Consider the following 18196-nt stretch of genomic DNA (forward strand, 5'->3'; position numbering starts at 1 on the left):
ATAAATAAATTGAAAAGGGGTGACTCATTTAATTAAGACGTGTCACCGAACGTGCGCCACTACCCGTTATTAAATAGAAGTGAGAAAGTCCCTAATTGTTGTGTAGCGCCATCTTCAGTATAATAGGAGTAAAAGTACCCAAGTGTTGTGTAGCGCCAGGCCCGACTAGAGAGGGGGAAGCCGGTACAAATTACCGGGGCCCGTATAGCCTAGGGGCCCGGGTTTGAACAAACGAGCTATACTAATCCCGGGTTTCACTCCGAAAATGTATAGCTATCACCGGTACTCACGGCTCTCTTGGGGCCCGGAATTAGTAGCGCCATCTTCAGTATAAAAGGAGTAAAAATCCCCAAGTGTTGTGTAGCGCCATCTTCAGTATAATAGGAGTAAAAGTCCCAAAGTGTTGTGTAGCGCCATCTTCAGTATAATAGGAGTAAAAGTCCCCAAGTGTTGTGTAGCGCCATCTTCAGTATAATAGGAGTAAAAGTCCCCAAGTGTTGTGTAGCGCCATCTTCAGTATAATAGGAGTAAAAGTCCCCAAGTGTTGTGTAGAGCCATCTTCAGTACAATAGGATTAAAAATCTTCCTCGTTCCCTTGCTCAGCCATTAACCTTGAAGCATATGTAACATAATTACTCATAAGTATGCCACTAGCTCTATTTCTTCACTAACGGTTTGTTTCACAGATATTGCGTCATCCGTACCGTACTTAATATTTTACGTCATCGAATCTCAAAAGTGAATTATGCCGGCGCACAATTAGCTCTACGTATGATAAACCGACGGCCATTATTTTAGTAAACAAACCTGTTTGAACAACCAAGGCTTAGTAGCTAAAATGAGATACAATATAGTGTCCCGTGCTGTTAATGCAATGAATTTGCAAATTAATGAAGTTTTCGGAGACTCAGGTTCTAAAATAAATTTGCATTGTCAAATAAAAGTAGCAGGTTTATCGGAAAAAATAGTTGATATTCAGGTTGAGCTTTTCTGAGGCATCTACAAGATTGGGGTCTTTACAGTTTACAGATTCTTTTGAGCCTAGGCCTAACTCTTCTAAACATGGTATAGGTTTTAATAACGCTGGTGGAATATCCCACTTCGACGACTGAACCGTATTGGTCATTTTCCCCAACCTTTTCTTTTCCTAAATTACTCATTATTTAACTTCATTCGCCCAAACCGAGCGAGTTTATGAATTTCAATAAAATACATTGGGCCGACTAAAATTCCGCCACAAAAAATTCCTTCTCAATTTAGAGATTTTCCATTGGCTTAAATACAAATGTTATTAACCAATAGTTTGACTCCCAAAATTACTAGGATGAATAAAAAGGGTAAAATCTAACGTAGTCCTTCTTTTTACTGGTTCGTGGTGAAACAAACCGTTAGTGAAGATTTTTGAATGGAATAAAGGTACAGTGGCATACTTATGAGCAAAAGTAGCATAAGACCCAAAAGTGTGTCAGCAAAGTAAAAAGGGGAAACGAGGGAGGGTAGGAAAATACGTCATCAAAATCGAGGTACTCCAGCGCCGCCGAGTGTGGCGTTTAAGAACGTATGTCTACGGGCGAGTAAATCGAACAGAGAAAATCTAAATATATTGTTGCTAGTACTATTCCAACTAGTAGGTTATGTAGTCTATAGCGCAACTAGTTGACTAAAAATTTTAATAGGCGCGAAGGTACAGCTGACACACTTTTGGGTCTTATATTACTTTTGTTATGAGTTATTATGTTGCATATTCTTGAAGTAATAGTTCTTTTTATATAGTAACGTGGCCTTCTTATTTTATTGTGGCTCTTACGTCACAGTCGCTTACTTTTACAAGTCAACGAGCTCGCGCTACAGTCGCTAGAGGAATAGAGGTTTTTCTAGCGCGCGTACAAATCGCTCGTGCGAATACAGCTGTGTCTTGTGACGTAAGAGCAACATTTTAACAAGTTGGGCAAGAACACTTTTTATTTTATAAAATCAAAGTTCTATAATTCACGATTCTTTCAAAGATAACTCCGCAAGTTAATATTTTTATGGTTACAGCTACTCTTATCAAAGAGTACTAGAAACGAGTATATTTGACTAAGTATAGAGTTGCTAGTCGTTTTACTGATTTATATTTGGTGAAGCATTGCCCATGGGTGAAGTAAGGATGTAGTAAGGGAAAATGCATGAGCAAAGCTGCAAGAGTCATACTTTGAGGTATTATGTTACTTATGATAAAAGTATTTGCTGTTAATATTTATTGATTTATTTTCGTTCAATCAAAAAGATGCGTATTAAAATTTATGACATATATCTCGCAATAAGCCGTGGCTAGTTTCATTGGGTACCGTACACATCAAAAATTACGAACGTCATTATACACGGTGTCTGATATTGCCCTGACATCGCATTTTTCTCAAAAACTAAAATAGGGAGAGTTTTGAAATTTGCATGTTATACGTATGACGCAGGAATAATTATAGTGGCTAATTTTCAGAAAATTCTAAAAAGATTTCCATGTTTTTTCAAAACTTAATATTTTGACCGGTACGTGATAGACGAAACCTTTCAATAAGAAAGTTGTAGAGCATACTTGAAAACGTACAAATAATGTTGGTTCGGTCGACAAAAAACGATTTTTCATAAAAATATGAGGTCATGAAAAATAACAAGTTGGTCATAGGAGGCAATAGCTTTTTCGGGCACTGTAAGAAAATACATTTTAAGCATAAATGTATCAAAGATTGATATTTTTATCGAACACCAACAAATTACAGATGGGTTTTTGTTTTAGACCTATTAGATTCTAGCCTGGTTGGACTCATTTTGGTCAACGCTCAGATTATTTAGTATTTAAAGCGACAACTTAGTAATTAAGCTGCATCTTTATTCTCGCGATCAGCGTGCATTAATAATTAAATTGTTTTACGGCGAAGTGAATTGGAACACTACAAGAGGAAGTATTTGGTATTCGCTATCCGAACAGAACACCAAGTCGAAACACCGTTCTCAGAGCTGTTCAAGATTTCAACCACCAACTCCAGGATCCGTGGAGAAGGTCGTCAAAACATTGACATGGAAGACACTATCTTGGCTAACTTTGTTGCTTACCCTCGAGGGCCTCGACGCAGTATCAGGAGTGTAAATTACGCTCCAGATACTGCGTCGAGGGTAAGCAACAAAAGTGATGACCTGGGTTTGACAAGGGACTACATCTGGATAACCCCGCGAAACCAAAACTTACATCCATTTCGAATGACTCTTCACCAAGCCCTTCACGATGGCGATACGGAACGCCGTTATGACTTTTGTAACTGGCTGGGCATCATATGTGAAGAAAACCTGGATTTTCTTCATCTATTCTTGGTGTTCGATGAATGTTCGTTTGCCAGTGATGGCCCTTTCAATCACCAGAATAATAACATGTGGAATGATGTTAATCGACTCTGGAGATTCACTCAACATCATCAAGTCCAATTTCTACTTAACGTATTGGCGGGTCTAGTCGGTCCCCCTTTTTGCCCTGAGCGGGCAGAGCTTTTTGGAGCTCTTACAGATCAAAGTAGCGAATGCGTTGGACGAAATTCCTCTGGCCCACTACCGCCAGCTGTGGTTTCAGCATGACGGTGCGCAACCAAATCAACCTCAAGCTGCTGTAGTTCATTTCCATCTGCGATGGAGTGGAAGGAACGGTCCGATTCGATGGCCTCCAAGTTCACCAGATCTATCACCGCTCAACTGTTTTCCTCTGTAGCTTCGTCAAGGAGCACGTTTACCAGACGCCTATTGCGAACCTCGAAGAAAGGCGCCAGATTATAATTGATGCCTTCCAACTTGTCACTCCCGACATGATACAATTGATACAGCATTCATTTCGAGACTTGCTTCATCGTGCAGACACATGCATTGCAACAGACGGAGGAATAATTGAACCCTACCTGAACTTTGTTGTTGTTGGTTTTTTTTTGTTTTGATTGAAAAAAGATTAGTCTTTCGTACATTTGTTTTATGCTTAAAATTTATTTTCTTACAGTGCCCGAAAAAGCTATTGCCTACTATGACTAGCTTGTTATTTTTCATGACCTCATATCTTAATGAAAAATCGGTCTTTTTCGACCGAACCAACTTTAATTGAACGTTTTCAAGTATGCTCTACAACTTTCTCATTGATAGTTTTCTTCTATCACCTACCAGTCAAAAAAAAAACTTTTGAAAAACATGAGAATCTTTTTCCAATTTTCTGAAAATTATAAAATAGAATGGTTCCTACGTCATTTCAAAACTCTACTTGTTATAATGTTGGAGAAAAATGCAATGTCAGAGCAAAATCAGACACCCTGTCACGGTTTATAGAATCTACCGCGACCCTGTATACGCTAGGAATATGAAAACTCGGTACTTGAATCCTCCTAGGTATACGAACCTTTCCCATCCTTGCGATTGAGGCCAAACTACCTAATGTGGTTCGGTATTCAAGGCTGAAATGAATACATTCGTGTTAAAATGCATTTGATTCCAATTGAAAATAATAACAATTAATCCAGCCACACACAAAAAAAAAAAATGAATGGGATCAAGGAACCCATAGAGATAGAAATAAAGGGACCACTAGAAAAGTTTATAAGTCAAGAGTTAGTGGTACATAGGACAATTTTTCAATAAAAAAAACTTATTTTTGACCCTGGCGCTTGGTTAGTTATACAAAATCGTCTGCAGGCAGCAGACTGCTCATTGTAATTGTTTTTGATTCTGATTTCTGAATAAACCAATTTTTTTTTGCAAAGGACGCGTTTTCGAGTTATGTGATAAGATTACGGAAATAAATTTTATTTGATAACCATGACCTAGTTTATGAATTACACAAAAGGAAAAGATAAGAATAATTTTATAAACATCGCCACATGGAAGTTGCTCAAAGGATCAAAGTAATAAAAGTTTTACAATCATTACATACAAGACTTTGCAAAACTGTTCTGTGTGTGCATAATAAAATTCGTATACTTCCAAACAAGTTAAATTTTTGCACTGGTAATTGTTTGATGTTCAGTAGTAAAAGCATGAGTAGTGTTAGTGATGAAGTTATTGAAGGTAACACGTGCCTTTTCCAATCAGTTGTGGAAATACCAAATGTAAGAAATTACAAGAGGAATGAGCAATATAACTATTCTTATGAGGTATGTCCACATCAAAAGTTATAATAATTTTTTAGTTCAAATTACAATTTTCTGTATAATAGGAAACAATTACTGCACTTAATGGCTTGCAGAGCAATGCCGCATTGCTTGCAGCTTCCGAAAAAACTTTAAATGTTGCCAAAGAAAATTTGAAACTTGCACCTTTTCATCTAGAGAGTCTGGGAATCCAAGTACTTTTTAGCTACATGAAACTTATTATGTCATTTTATAATATTTTTGTTTGTAATCTTTCGAAGGTAAAAGATTTGGAAAAGTTAAATGCAATTCACATAGCTGGAACCAAAGGAAAAGGATCAACATGTGCTCTTACAGAATGCATATTACGGAACTGTGGCTTTACAACTGGTTTTTATAGGTATAATTACTTCTTTCTGATTGTTACTTGGCCCATTTCTCCCTATTAAAAGTATTTTATCTCTAGTTCACCACATTTAGTTAGCGTGCGAGAGAGGATCAGATTAAATGGTGAACCTATACCCGAAGAAAGTTTCATTTACTACTTTTGGGATACTTATACAAAATTGAAAAATAACTTGGTAAGGTTATCTACCTTTTTCACTTTTTTATCACTAATATATTGGATTTTTCAGATAAATGATATGTCCATGCCACCTTATTTCCATTTCCTGACTTTATTAGCTTTTCGCGTATTTTTGGATGAAAAGGTGGATGTATCAGTTGTGGAAGTTGGTGTAGGTGGTGAATATGACTATACTAACATATTAAGGCAAGATACCATTTTAGACAGACTAACTTGCTAATAGAAAATTAACATTTATTATTAAATGTCTTAGATTACCGGTAGTAGTTGCGATTACTTCCATCGGTATTGATCACACAAATCTTTTAGGCAATACTTTAGAACAAATTGCCTGGCAAAAAAGTGGAATTTTGAAGAGTGGAGTTCCTGCATTTACAGTTCCTCAAGAATCTGAAGTACTTAGAGTATTTCTGGAGCGATCCTTAACAAAAGCGGTGATTATTAACCAATAATAATTTAAAATGGAATTTAAATAATTTTTAAATTTTATTTCTATCCACTAGTGTACTTTGAAAATTAGTCCTCCTCTCTGTGCATTTAAAGATGAATTGGGCAATCCAGTGCAGTTGGGAATGCGAGGGAAAGTGCAAGAGGTTAATGCATCTCTGGCATTGCAACTTTGTCAAACTTGGCTACAACGTGTCAACCCAACACATTTGTCCTCCAAGAATTTTCATTTATGCGGAAACGTTCTTAAAACTGGGCTTATTTACCAAGACAGTACTTATTCAAATGATACTGAAGAGAGTCTGATACCATTGATAAATTATGCCAAAACGTTTCCAGTTCCACAAGCATTTACAAAAGGTATTATTACAAATATTGACCTAAAATTAATTTTTGTTAAAATAGTAGTAAAATACTCAAAATTTAACTTTTTCAGCTTTAACACAGTCAAAGTGGCCCGGAAGATTTCAGACTATTCGTCAAAATTCAGTAGTTTATTTTTTGGACGGTGCTCATACACCTGAAAGTATTATTTGGTGTGTTGACTGGTTCAAGGATGCCAGTCAACAGGAAATCAAGTCTACAGAGTAAATATAGGGAATAGTGAAATGCAAAGATAAATTACATTTGTTATAGATATTTTTTCTCTTTTCAGTGACAACATTTATAAAATACTTATTTTTAACTGCACTCGTGGTAGAAAACCGGAATTTATGCTCAACCCACTCATGGATTGCGATTTTGATTTGGCCATATTTGCTCCAAATCACGTAACTAAAGATATTAGCTCCGCTTCTGGTAAATTTAAAACCCCCTCTATTAAACTTAATTTTAAAGTTTAATGTATTTAATTAATTTCTAGACCAAACCAATTTCAATGTAGACCCCGATTACGAATATAAAGTCTGCCTAAGCAACTGTAACGTTTGGAATTATCTACAGAGTAGTATTCTTGAGGAAAAGGCCTTTGGCAGCGATGGAGGAAAAGTTGCGCCATCATTGGATTCCACATGCCCATCTCTCATCTTTGAATGCCTCACTGACGCCATTGAATGGTTGACTCAAGGACAAAATGCTTTTGTTAAAAATGGGATGAGAGTGGATTTTCCTCAACCGCCAAAAGAATTGCTCAAAGCTAATCAGGTACATATTTTAGTTACTGGCAGCTTACATTTAGTGGGAGGTATTTTGAAAGTACTGGAATCCAAATATGGCCATATTTGACACAAATAAGTCCCTGCTGTATATTAAATTTTGAAATTTAATTGCCATATATTTCCATGTTAATTTTTATTGAAACTATGAAGATAATTTAAAAAATGATACTTCTGATATAAAATATTAATCAAATTGATACCCATTTTTAAGAAAATATTTTTACTACCTAAAAAAATGATATCAAATGGTATCTGGTGATTTTTTTTTACTCGGATATATAAAACTGTTTATCTGAAAATAAAATATTTTATTTTATTTTAAATCTTAATTTCTTGTGGAGATATAACACGTACTAATTGATAACTTTCAATATTATCGTCAGATTTGGTAATATCCGTAGTCACGTTAACTTTCCTAAAAATAGCCATTTGTGTGCAAGCTCCCAAGTCTTCCCTTTCTTTAGGACCATTGCCGATTCCCTCAAATTCTACATGGTAATGCGGGTACTTCGTCACAATATCATTAGCCCTACCAAAAAGAAAATTTTGTTATAACTCTTTTCAGAAAGAAAAATCAAAATTAATCTACCAATTTTCAAATTCCGCTCTACTCCACTCAAATTTGTGGTCCCAATGCCGAAATTCTTTCTCATTGGGAAATAAGCAGTTAAATTCTCGATTTGGGGTGGTAACAATTGCAATTTTTGGTTGCATGTAGTTAAATAATACTTCAGGTACTTTCTCTAAAACATCTGCATTGAGATGTTCAACTCTGTAAGGGAAATTTATTTAGTCATTAACAGCATTATTTAAAGAATCGAAAAACTTATTACAGTTCAATTAATGTGACAGCATCATAATTTCGTAGCCTAGGGTCTTTTTCCGCTACACTTCCTTGATAAATTTTAATATTCAGAGTTTTTTCTCTCTTCATTAAGAAATCAAAAGCTAATGGCCTTGCGATGTTTTCCGCTTGCATTAAGCTACCATAATGCGAGTCTACGAGCGCTATCTCTTGACAATGAACAAGGTTTTTAAGGAAACGTGTAAATTTTCCATTGCTACACCCAAAATCAGCTACCTAGTTATAAGGAAAAAATTAGATTAAATTCAAAAACTATTTATTGATGTTTTGCAATTCACAAATACAATGAGAAAATTATTAATCAGCTTGGCTAACGCGTCGCGCCCCTTCAGCCAACATTTCTTGGATATTTTTGGCAAAAGCCACTTGTCCCTTTACTGTGCTTAAGTATTGGCTATATGATAGGCCATCTACTTGCCCAACAGTTTCATTTTTTATAATAACAGACAAGGGAAGATATTGATGGCTGTCTTTTAGTTGAGTGGTACACTCTTGTATTGTTCGTAAATTGACCTCAATTTGATTGCAAATTGAGAAAAAGTCCTCCAAACATTTATCAACTCTGGGTGGGCCTTCATCGCTAGTTTTAATTCCATTGTCAACTGCAGCATTGTGATAGATGTCATCAGCAGCAACCTTAACCACTTTAACAAGAGCATCTTTCACTGACCAAACAAGGGATTTTACACGACCTATGCTGTCATATTTCTGCTCCGCAGTAAGCATAGTTTGAGGCGGTGGTCCACTAGCCATTATTCCTTGATTGTTACTACTACTTAATACCTAAAAACTAAGGCTTAATAAGAGACCTTTACGATATCCTCGGATTGCAAAAGATCGCGCACAATATTGTATCTTTGAATGTATAAAGGCGGATCAAACTTAGGGCCAGATGCTTCCAAAAGTAGTTCTTGTTCGTTTAGTCCCATTAATACCAAGACTTAGATTTTAATTTTACCAAAAAAAAACATTGCCAATGATGATTCTGCAGTCTGCACTTCAGTAGCTGATTTATTTCTTTTAGGTACGAGTATTATATTCCTAGATTACTATAACCATTGCCATTCGCCCTTGCGGCAGGATGTCGTGGTGTAGCTTTCTTCACCCCGCGAAATTTAAATAAACAAATCGTAACCAAGGAGGATGTCGTTACATGAGTTCACTTCGCAAAAGTGACCGAAATAAATAAAAAACCCTTCATGAGATTTTAATAATCAGTCTAATGCTAATGGTATGACATTCGGGATTGAGCGGAATTTATATATGATTAAGTAGCATTTTTGACAGTTTTAAAGCCCTGAATATTTCGCGCCTTTTCTCTTAAAATGTTTTGCGGCTCGATATATCCGCCATTGGAGCCACATGGTCAGGCACGGAATCGTTTCCCTCCAGCTTTCAACCCTTAAAACATAATAATTTACAGTTTATTACGTATCATTTTCAATAACTATCATAAGGAAAAAAAATGTTTACATTATTTTTATGTAAATGTACGAGCTTGCTTGTTTTCTGATAAGGCCTCAACCTCTGACCTTCATATCTTTAAAAAAGGTCGAATTTGGAGGTGTACTGTTTATATAAAAATCGAGTCAATCTCTTTAAGTGTTTTAACTTTACATTTGTAACAATTACGCGCGCTATTAGCTCGAATTTGGTGTAAATTGTGCCAGATAAATCTAGGTCGTTTATTGTTAGTATATAATTATGGACCTAGTACTGAAGAGTGTGAATAAAATTTTAGGTTATTCCACTAAACTAGAAAGTTGTTGAAAACTAGGTTGTGGTTATAAATGTTTGGATTCTTGTTTTTAAATACTGTTTCTAAATTGAAAAGGCGCAAAGTAATAAAAGCAAAATCTCATTTTTGCTTTGCATACAATAAGACATCAGCAATGTCTCTAGTCACCCTTTTTATCGTGACTTTAGTTTATACACTCTCCATTAATCATGGGGTTGCTTTAAGTTTTGCCAAAAAAATACCCCCATTATCAGGTATATTGAAATTTCTTAAATTTAATTTTTTTTTAAAACTTGTAATACATTGGTATGTTATCAAATGTATTATAGGGTTGGTTGAAATTTTTGTTTCTCAGTTTAATTCAATTGCATTTCCATATAGTTACGAATGAATCATTCCTATTAACAACTGGCAGTGAAATAATCCAGTACACTCCTTCCAATTTTACAAGGAAAACTTTACTCAATGAGTTGTCAGATGCCACTTTTTTAGAAGTAGCCTCAAAACTTAATGGGCAAACATTTCTTTTTTGGTGTAATTCCAAAGAAAATGTTATTTACAGAGCTTCACTTAAAAGTTCCGGTATGCCCAAAGCCAATCAAACGGTTGCTGACTAATATAATAAATTTTTATACTTATTAGGTATTGTACATAACTCATCGCTGGTCATGGCTAGAGGAATGTCTTCCATAGTTGGCCTGTTTTTTGATCAATTTGGTCAAAATCTTTATTGGCTTGATGGACAAAGTGGGCGGTTAGAAGTTACTAAGTATGATGGCTCTATGAGAACTTCTTTAGTGTACCCAATACGCAACCCAAAATATCTTGTTGGTGATTATCATCTAGGGTAATTGAATCTAAGCTTTTAATGATTTAGTAGTTTATCTAATTTATTTAATTTCTAGCTTGTTATTTTGGACATCGGTCAATATTAATGGAAAACAGATACTTGAAAGGAGCCGTTTTGATGCTAGTGAACGTTATATCTTGTACGAAAGTGTTACTACTGAAGAAACAATTGATTGTCTGGCAATTGATGATTTGAGGGGGAAATTGTATTGGATTGACAAAAAGTGTGATTTTTAAAATACTGAAATAAGCGTTGGTGAAATTTACCTTTTTACCCTATTTTCCCAAAGGTCGAATACTTTGCACAAATCAAATTACGAGGGAAGAATGCGAGAAATTGTTGGTCATAGTCCAAAGCTATTATCTGTGATCTCCATCAATGTTGTGAATGATTATTTATTTTGGATTGAGGATGATATTAGTTCGGGTTCATTAGTTCAGGTAATTCACGCTTCTAGATAGTGTTCGTACGGGGAAAAAATAAAGTCGGGGTCGGGGTCGGGGTCGGGGTGGGTCTAACCCCGCAAAAAACAAGTCGGGGTCGGGGATGGAAAATACTTGGAGTTTATTATGAATAAAAAATTATAAAAATAACCCAATTTTACTGAGCCTAGAGGTCTATAGCTTAGGCAATTGTTTAAGTAAGTTGTTTCATAAATTCACAAGTTATTTACAAACGTTGTTAACTCCTTAGCTGAGACTGAGAGAGCCCGAAACAACGGAAATTATGAAAGTGAAACTAAAATTTAAAAAAGCTACTCAAGTCGGAGTTAAGCGTCGAGCGAGAACTACTTCAGCGGCATCAGCCGAAGGTCATTCGGATCATTCTATTGTCGCCCACGAAAAAAGGGAGAGAAGGAACCTATATATTTTATATATTTTTAGGATTTAAGCGGGGTGCGTTGGCGCGAAAATGTAAAATTACACTACAAAAACATAACCCCGAAAAATGGAAAACCCCGACTTAATTTGCGACAGTCGGGGTCGGGGTCGGGGACGGGGACAAAAGTCTGGGATCCGCGACTTTCGGGGTCGGGGTCGGGGTCGGGGTCCCCGTACGAACACTACTTCTAGAATTATAAAATGTTTTTCAACATGATACGAAACCTTTTATCCTTTTTTAAGGTCAATTTAAATAATTTAGATGAGAGGAAGATTTTAACTTTAAATCGACCTTTCATGTATTATGCAAAGCGCTTTCCTCATCGACAGCCCAAACCTGCATTTAAAGGTAATATTTAAATTTTTTTATAAACATTTTAAGTTGTGTTGTATATGACGTAAATAGAGATAGAGGGCGCATGCATAGGTTAGGAGGACTGAAGGTGAGGTGATTGGAAGATTAAGGGATTCAGTATTTGGGCACAGTGCGATATAGTATGACGATTGTATAATGATTATGAATAGTGTAAATAAATTAGTTTTTATTATCTATCTAATTAGTCGTTATTGTCAATGACAAACAACGTACATAACAAGTTGAATGTATATTTTTTAGATAGCTGTGTGGAAAATAATCTTGGCTGTTCCCATCTTTGCCTTCGAAGTGGTGATGGATCTCATTCTTGTCACTGCCCTTATAGCCTCGAGCTGGCATCAGATGGAAAAATGTGTGACCCCCATGGACCAATTTTGGGTTTTGCTACTAAAGAAATGAACCATCATACTATGCATTTTGTTGACTGGGCTAATCCTCACAAATGGGTTTTTCCCCCTATAAAAATCCCAGTTGAAAATGTGAGTTCTGTGCCTCATTTATCGTTTGTGTATTAAAGTGAAGTTTAACTTTTTCCTTAGGTTGTTGGGTTTACCGCTGACCCCGAAAAAGATGAAATTTATTGGATTGATGGAAAGAAAATACTGAAACAGTCTCTGGCGGGACAGATTGAATTAGTTTTGAATTTAAGTATGGGAATTAGTAGAAACATTTGTTTAAATTATTTTTAAATATTTTGATTTTTGTGTATTAGGTTATTTCCAACCAAAATCATTAGCTTTAGATTGGAAGTCTGAAAATTTATACACTCTGTCTGGTAATGATGATAATTCCAGCGTTCTTTCAACTTGCACAAATTCTGGCCATTTATTTTCCCATATTGTTTGGGATAATATGTTTGAACCTCTTCAGCTTGCTGTAGATCCAGAAAATGGGTAATTTGTCTATTATCACTTTAAAAGACATGAAAACCACTACTGCACAGTAAAACATCGGCAATAAAAACCTACGTCACTCCGATTTTGGAGTACTGCTTGGCTGTGTGGTCCCCACACACCGCGGCGGAAACCCACAAACTCGAAATCAAACGTCTTGTGGCGATAAACTCCATCATCCATAATGCGAATGGGCCGCTTTCACTAATCGCGCATACAATATCATCGTGGATGCGTGCCCCCGCGGTTTGGAAACCAGCCAATCCTATGTTATCCCCTATCTGAAAACTAAGCTTCGGAAGCACGCATTTGTTCCCTCCTCCATCAAGGACTGGAACTCTCTCCCAGACCACCTGAAGTCCCTGCCAAACTGCATAAACTTCAGAAATATCTAGGTCTTTTACTCTGACGTGATGGGCATCGCCTTTTGTCGGAATTAAAAAACTTTAGAACTCTTTTTTTTTCTTTATATATGTAGAGTACTGTCCATTACCCAGTTACAGTTAGAATTTTTAATTCACAGGAAGCTATTTTGGTCACATCGTAAAACTGATTGCGAAAACCCTATGTGCTCTCTTTTTATTGAAACTTTAAATTTAAATGGGAAAAATAGGAAGATGTTTGTTAACACCACTGAGACTATTCAATGTAAATGAGCCAGATTTTACTTAACTCAAAGTTAATTAAAATGGATTGTCATAAATCTGTTAACATTTTTTGTAGCTTTTGTGACCGATTCTCGAGGGAAGCAACTTTGTTGGCTCAATCAAGACCAAAATCAGATTATGTGTCAGAGTTATGAGGGAAATCAAGTTCAGGCACTCCAACCCAATGGAAATTCTAGATTTACCGTTATGTGTTCCTTCAATGGGTTTCTAATGGTTGCTAATGAAATTGGAATTCTCCAATCAATTAATGTATCATCAGACCAACAAAATGCTTTATTTTTAAACTCTACACTGTCAATTTGTTTTATCACTGTTCTGGCCCAATCTCGTTATTCAGGTATTATAAATTGAGTCATTTCATGAGTAAAAAAAATTAACATATTATATTTTTCAGCTAACTATTCAAAATACAAAAAGCCAAGAATTGAACTGACTGAGAACTTCCGCAGTAATAGAAAAGATGATGTTCCTGTTTTGTTGTATATGACTGGGCCATACACCCGTACAATATCGCTGATTGATTATCACCATCCAGAATTACTACCCTATTCCATTTTTGACCATATGTCAATGACTAACGGGACCATTGACAAAGTTGCTTATTCCAATTACGGAGGACTCAAAACTCTTTATTGGATTGAATCGGAAAATAAGATAAGCTCTGTGCACCTCGATGGGAAGGGAAAAAAGAATGTGATTGAAATGGATTCTTATATCGGCGGAATTGCAATTGATTCTATAATTGGTAAATATAAATTGTTCCACTAGTATTGAGACCTAAGCTTTTAGGCTCATGCTAATATTGCTTTTAGGTAACATTTATTGGACTTTACCCTATGAGCAGAAAATAATGTTTGCCAACCATGCTGGTCTCTATCCTGTTGTCCTATTAAGCTTAGATTTATCTAATAAATTAGATAAATGTCAACCACAAACTATTACCTTTGATGAACATTCTAGGTATTATTGTACTGTTAATAATTAATTAATGACTGTTAATAATAATAGTGGAAAAATATATTTCTTTTATAGGCTCATTTATTTTGTCTTAGATTGCAACAAAATGTGCAGTATCAATACTGTTGTCCACATGACCAACAGTTTTACTACTATTTGGAAATCACAATATAAAATTGGGGATTTGAAAACTGTGCAGAATTTCATTTACTGGACAGAAACTGATAATGGAGCCATTAAACGTTTAGATTTGCATTCTCAAGAAATGGTTACTGTAATTCAATCTAATGCGCAACAGGCATTAAGACCAATTAGCTTATCTATTACTAATTCCACTGTATATTGGACTGATAGGTAATTATTATATTATAGTACTTGAAGCTATAGCATTAAACCAATATTTTTTAATAGTTCAATTAATAATGGGGCATTGATGGCGAAACGATTCAACTCTACAGAAATGATTGTTTTGAGAAATATTAGTCAACCAGGAAAACTCTTGCAATTATCAAACCGAAAAATTGGCAGGACAGATCCAAATCATTGTTTGAAAAATAATGGAGGCTGTTCCCAGCTATGTTTTTTCGATGGTGATGTTAGGTGCTATTGTTCTTTTAGCCAATTGGTTGATAAAAAATGCCAACGTAAGCAAGCTTTATTATACATCTACATTTGAGACTATTGGTATTTACATGACTATTTCTCCCTTTAGCCTATTCATCTTACCTGCTTATTGCTGATAGTGACAAAATTCTGAGTGTTGATTACCAAAATCCAACCAAATCAAATAGTCCACTTCCGACTATTAAACCCAATTCTACTTTGAACAACATTTTGACACTTGCTTATGATGATTTACGAGACAGAATTTTCTTCAGTGTTCTTTATCGCAGTCCATATATTTATAGTATTGACCCTAATGGAAATAATTTGAAATTAGAATTGAAAGGTATAATGTTTCACCCAAAAATTTTGATGGTTTTGGTAATTTGATTTTACATTGTCTCTGTAGATTCCAAAAGAGTGCGACATGTTGAGGGCATGATTTTTGACCCACTGCTCTCTACTCTCTTTTGGACAGAAAGTTCTCGATCTTCAATTTGGAGTCTTAAAAACGGTAGTGAGCACCAACTTATTGAGCTTGGTAAAAATGATAGACCTCGGGGAATTGCAGCTCATTCATGTTCTGGGTAAATTCCTTTAAAAGTCAGCATAGTCGTGTTTTTATGTTAAAACATACCTTCACAGACAAATCTTTTGGACTAATGTCAATAAGATTGAAGCAGCTAATTTATTGGGAGAAAACCGCAGAACTGTCATATCTGATGGCTTAGTTTTTGTCAGTGCTTTATCCATATTCAATAATGAGCTTTATTGGACTAATAAAATGGAAGATGGAATTTTGGAATTTTATTTGGAACTAAGTAATTTGGATGGAACCAATCGAAGGGTATTGTTTATTTATGAAATTATATTAGTTTCAGATTGTTAAAATAATTTCTGGTACTTCTTTAGATCTTTGCATCAGGTCAATACCGCAGACCATTTGCTCTAGTACCAACTGAAACAAGTATTTTCTGGACTGATAGAGAAAGCAATGTTTTGTGCAAGTCAACACTGAAATCTCCGAAAAACTGTGAAGTTATTAGACGAAATTTACAAAATCCCTTTGGTCTCTTGATAGTTCGTCAACAGAAATTAATTTGCGATGGTAATCTTACCAAACCTGTAATTTGTGATAGTACTGCGTGTCGGAATGACTCATCTTTGGATTTTGAAAAGTAGGCCTTAAATTTATTTTACTCCTGAAGATATCTTTATTACATTTATTCTTTCTCAGTGCTGATGCTGTAAACAGTGTACATGGAACAGTCCATAACTTGGACCATATTTCTTTCCAAAAACGTAAATTATATGATTATTAAAGCTACAAATTGTCAAGTGGCTTATAAAAATGTGCAGTGTTTTTGGTTGTAGTGGTAATATCGGGAAGCGTAATATCAACTGGAGCTGTTTTGGTCATTATTTTGTTCATGATAAGAAGACAGAGGAGAAGAAAAAGAATTCCAAATTGTCCAAAAGTAAAAAGTTCAATAGGTAAACACCATGATATCAAGGATAGGGAATCTAGTGATTGTGTAATGCTACGATCAGCTATCAGTAATCCCTCATTTGAGCTGGATGATGTGTTCTGTGCTGATATTTTGGAAGATGATGTTTTAATGAGGAAATAGTATGGTAATTATTAACGGGCTAGGAGCTTAGATAGTTAAAGTTTAATGTTAGACATTAACTTTATTTTTTTAGTTTTGCAGTTCTAGAACTGTTTGATAGAGGCAAACATTCTTTACACAATTGAGGCATTTATTTTTTATTTGACCCTGTTCCATATAAATAGGTGTAACAGTGTGTAAATTTATTTATTTCTTCCGTTAGTCATATTCACTATTGCCCTTGCGTGTTTGTTTAAATTTTTTCTGTTCACTGCAATGCTGAAAAAGCAATAGTCTACAAGGCAGCTTTTTCAATACTGTTTATTCTGCATTTTGCGGGTTCACTTTTTATGCTTAGCTAAAATTTAACTTGACTTTGAAGATTTTAGGTTGTTGCTTTTATAGAGCCTTTGTATTCTTGACTCTCTGGTTCATATTCTATGTATAATTTCTGTGGCAAAAATATAAATGCTCAATAGGCTGATATTTTTAACCATGAAATCATTGGAAGTATACTATGATTTCTTCGTTAAAAAAAAATACAACTCTTGCTAAATATTGAAAGCCATGTTCTAAAACTTGATTTTCTAAAGTGCCATTTTATAAGCGAATATTATAATCACGTACAAGTTTTAAATTCTGCGGTCATAATTTGCCCTTTACAGTTCAAATTTTTAGGTTATTCCCAAAAATGTTTTTTTTTTGGCATTTCGTGCCTGTAGTAGTAAACTCAAAGAAACTGTACCTCTACTTTTGTTTTTACTTAAATTTTTTTTACTGGATATAATTTCTCTTTAAAAAATTAATTTGTTTGGAAGAGGAGGTAAAAATTTAATTTTGTAAGCTATTCCCCGGTGTTTTTTTTTGTTATGTTAATAGCAAATCTGGTCAATTTATGGGAGGTTATCTATCAATGTAGTTTCTATATTGACAAAATGTGTCTTAAAATTATTATAAAAAGAAATTATACGCCAAAAAGAAACCAAATCACCTAACGATTTAATAGACTATTTTTTTGAAGTATATTCATAGCTGGAATATTGTAGTAATATAAACACTCATAACCGAGATGGTATAGTGGCTTTAAAGTATTTCTACAATATTCCCCACAGTGGTTGACAAATATATTTATATTATGTAAACTCTTGGTTTTCCATTTTGTTGAAAATAAAAAGCTTTATAGAAAAGCATTCGATCGTTTTCAATGATAAAGTATGCCAACATATTGTTCTTAAGAACGCGCTTTTTCGAATTTAAAAATTGCGCTGTTCTGACATCGTCAATCGATGACGTTGTTCCAAAAACCTTTCCCAGAAATTTGTCATTTATCCTACAGTGATGCCATATTAAAGGAAATTTGAAATATTTTAAAGTAAGGAAAATTTTCTTGGAAATATACCGAATCCATGTTCTCAAGTCCTAAATTTTAGTCA

General features: G+C 34.9%; 4 protein-coding genes across 12 annotated transcripts; 2 read left to right on the forward strand and 2 right to left on the reverse strand.

Annotated features, from left to right (window-relative positions):
- The first annotated feature begins 4759 nt into the window (after positions 1 to 4759).
- Positions 4760 to 7613, forward strand: LOC149935401 (folylpolyglutamate synthase, mitochondrial-like). 6 transcript variants are annotated; one of them, XM_090154611.1, is made up of 10 exons: positions 4760 to 5156; positions 5219 to 5347; positions 5414 to 5532; positions 5599 to 5713; positions 5768 to 5876; positions 6028 to 6152; positions 6222 to 6525; positions 6602 to 6752; positions 6821 to 6963; positions 7028 to 7611. In XM_090154611.1, exons 1-10 carry the CDS (start codon positions 4884 to 4886, stop codon positions 7387 to 7389), a joined length of 1830 nt encoding a protein of 609 aa, XP_090010737.1. In that variant the 5' UTR covers positions 4760 to 4883; the 3' UTR covers positions 7390 to 7611. The 6 variants fall into 6 exon arrangements, with proteins under 6 accessions (XP_090010737.1, XP_090010736.1, XP_090010735.1 ...); XM_090154610.1 differs by having other exon boundaries at positions 4760 to 5010; positions 5095 to 5156; positions 5599 to 5904; positions 5972 to 6152; positions 7028 to 7610; XM_090154609.1 differs by having other exon boundaries at positions 5768 to 5904; positions 5972 to 6152; positions 7028 to 7609.
- Positions 7435 to 9315, reverse strand: Hen1 (Hen1 methyltransferase). The gene is made up of 5 exons (XM_090154612.1): positions 8997 to 9315; positions 8156 to 8403; positions 7912 to 8094; positions 7677 to 7851; positions 7435 to 7614 (listed from the first exon to the last, which is right to left on the reverse strand). The coding sequence occupies exons 1-5, from the start codon at positions 9114 to 9116 to the stop codon at positions 7564 to 7566; spliced, it is 777 nt and encodes a 258-aa protein (XP_090010738.1). The 5' UTR covers positions 9117 to 9315; the 3' UTR covers positions 7435 to 7563.
- ix (mediator complex subunit intersex) lies at positions 8427 to 8998 on the reverse strand. Its single transcript, XM_090154613.1, has one exon. The coding sequence runs from the start codon at positions 8938 to 8940 to the stop codon at positions 8485 to 8487; it is 456 nt and encodes a 151-aa protein (XP_090010739.1). The 5' UTR covers positions 8941 to 8998; the 3' UTR covers positions 8427 to 8484.
- A 140-nt stretch (positions 9316 to 9455) lies between the features above and the next one.
- LOC149935404 (low-density lipoprotein receptor-related protein 1B-like) lies at positions 9456 to 17874 on the forward strand. Of its 4 annotated transcripts, none has more exons than XM_090154602.1 (22): positions 9456 to 10179; positions 10307 to 10507; positions 10568 to 10772; positions 10831 to 10998; positions 11065 to 11215; positions 11900 to 12005; positions 12273 to 12511; positions 12572 to 12680; positions 12745 to 12925; positions 13449 to 13573; positions 13649 to 13930; positions 13988 to 14338; positions 14406 to 14553; positions 14626 to 14904; positions 14962 to 15194; positions 15263 to 15499; positions 15563 to 15740; positions 15799 to 16000; positions 16066 to 16331; positions 16391 to 16455; positions 16513 to 16788; positions 16858 to 17874. In XM_090154602.1, the coding sequence occupies exons 1-21, from the start codon at positions 9978 to 9980 to the stop codon at positions 16782 to 16784; spliced, it is 4200 nt and encodes a 1399-aa protein (XP_090010728.1). In that variant the 5' UTR covers positions 9456 to 9977; the 3' UTR covers positions 16785 to 16788; positions 16858 to 17874. The 4 variants fall into 4 exon arrangements, with proteins under 4 accessions (XP_090010728.1, XP_090010729.1, XP_090010727.1 ...); XM_090154603.1 differs by having other exon boundaries at positions 16866 to 17874; XM_090154601.1 differs by having other exon boundaries at positions 16513 to 17874.
- The last annotated feature ends 322 nt before the right edge of the window (positions 17875 to 18196 follow it).

This window comes from Leiobunum rupestre, chromosome 7 (assembly GCF_980474605.1).
Source record: "Leiobunum rupestre chromosome 7, qqLeiRupe1.1.hap1, whole genome shotgun sequence".
In the NCBI taxonomy this organism is placed as follows: domain Eukaryota; kingdom Metazoa; phylum Arthropoda; class Arachnida; order Opiliones; family Sclerosomatidae; genus Leiobunum; species Leiobunum rupestre.

Excerpts from the sequence above, each read along its gene's own strand:
- ix (XM_090154613.1), bottom strand. The coding sequence starts at position 8,940 with ATGGCTAGTGGACCACCGCCTCAAACTATGCTTACTGCGGAGCAGAAA.
- LOC149935404 (XM_090154601.1), top strand. The coding sequence starts at position 9,978 with ATGTTTGGATTCTTGTTTTTAAATACTGTTTCTAAATTGAAAAGGCGC. Across the intron at positions 14,339-14,405 it reads TGCAATTGATTCTATAATTG|GTAACATTTATTGGACTTTA; the intron begins GTAAATATAAAT and ends TATTGCTTTTAG. Across the intron at positions 14,554-14,625 it reads ACCTTTGATGAACATTCTAG|GCTCATTTATTTTGTCTTAG; the intron begins GTATTATTGTAC and ends TTTCTTTTATAG.
- LOC149935401 (XM_090154606.1), top strand. The coding sequence starts at position 4,884 with ATGGAAGTTGCTCAAAGGATCAAAGTAATAAAAGTTTTACAATCATTA. Across the intron at positions 5,157-5,218 it reads AATATAACTATTCTTATGAG|GAAACAATTACTGCACTTAA; the intron begins GTATGTCCACAT and ends TCTGTATAATAG. Across the intron at positions 6,964-7,027 it reads AGATATTAGCTCCGCTTCTG|ACCAAACCAATTTCAATGTA; the intron begins GTAAATTTAAAA and ends ATTAATTTCTAG.
- Hen1 (XM_090154612.1), bottom strand. The coding sequence starts at position 9,116 with ATGGGACTAAACGAACAAGAACTACTTTTGGAAGCATCTGGCCCTAAG. Across the intron at positions 8,095-8,155 it reads GCTGTCACATTAATTGAACT|AGTTGAACATCTCAATGCAG; the intron begins GTAATAAGTTTT and ends TTTCCCTTACAG. Across the intron at positions 7,852-7,911 it reads AGAGCGGAATTTGAAAATTG|GGCTAATGATATTGTGACGA; the intron begins GTAGATTAATTT and ends TCTTTTTGGTAG.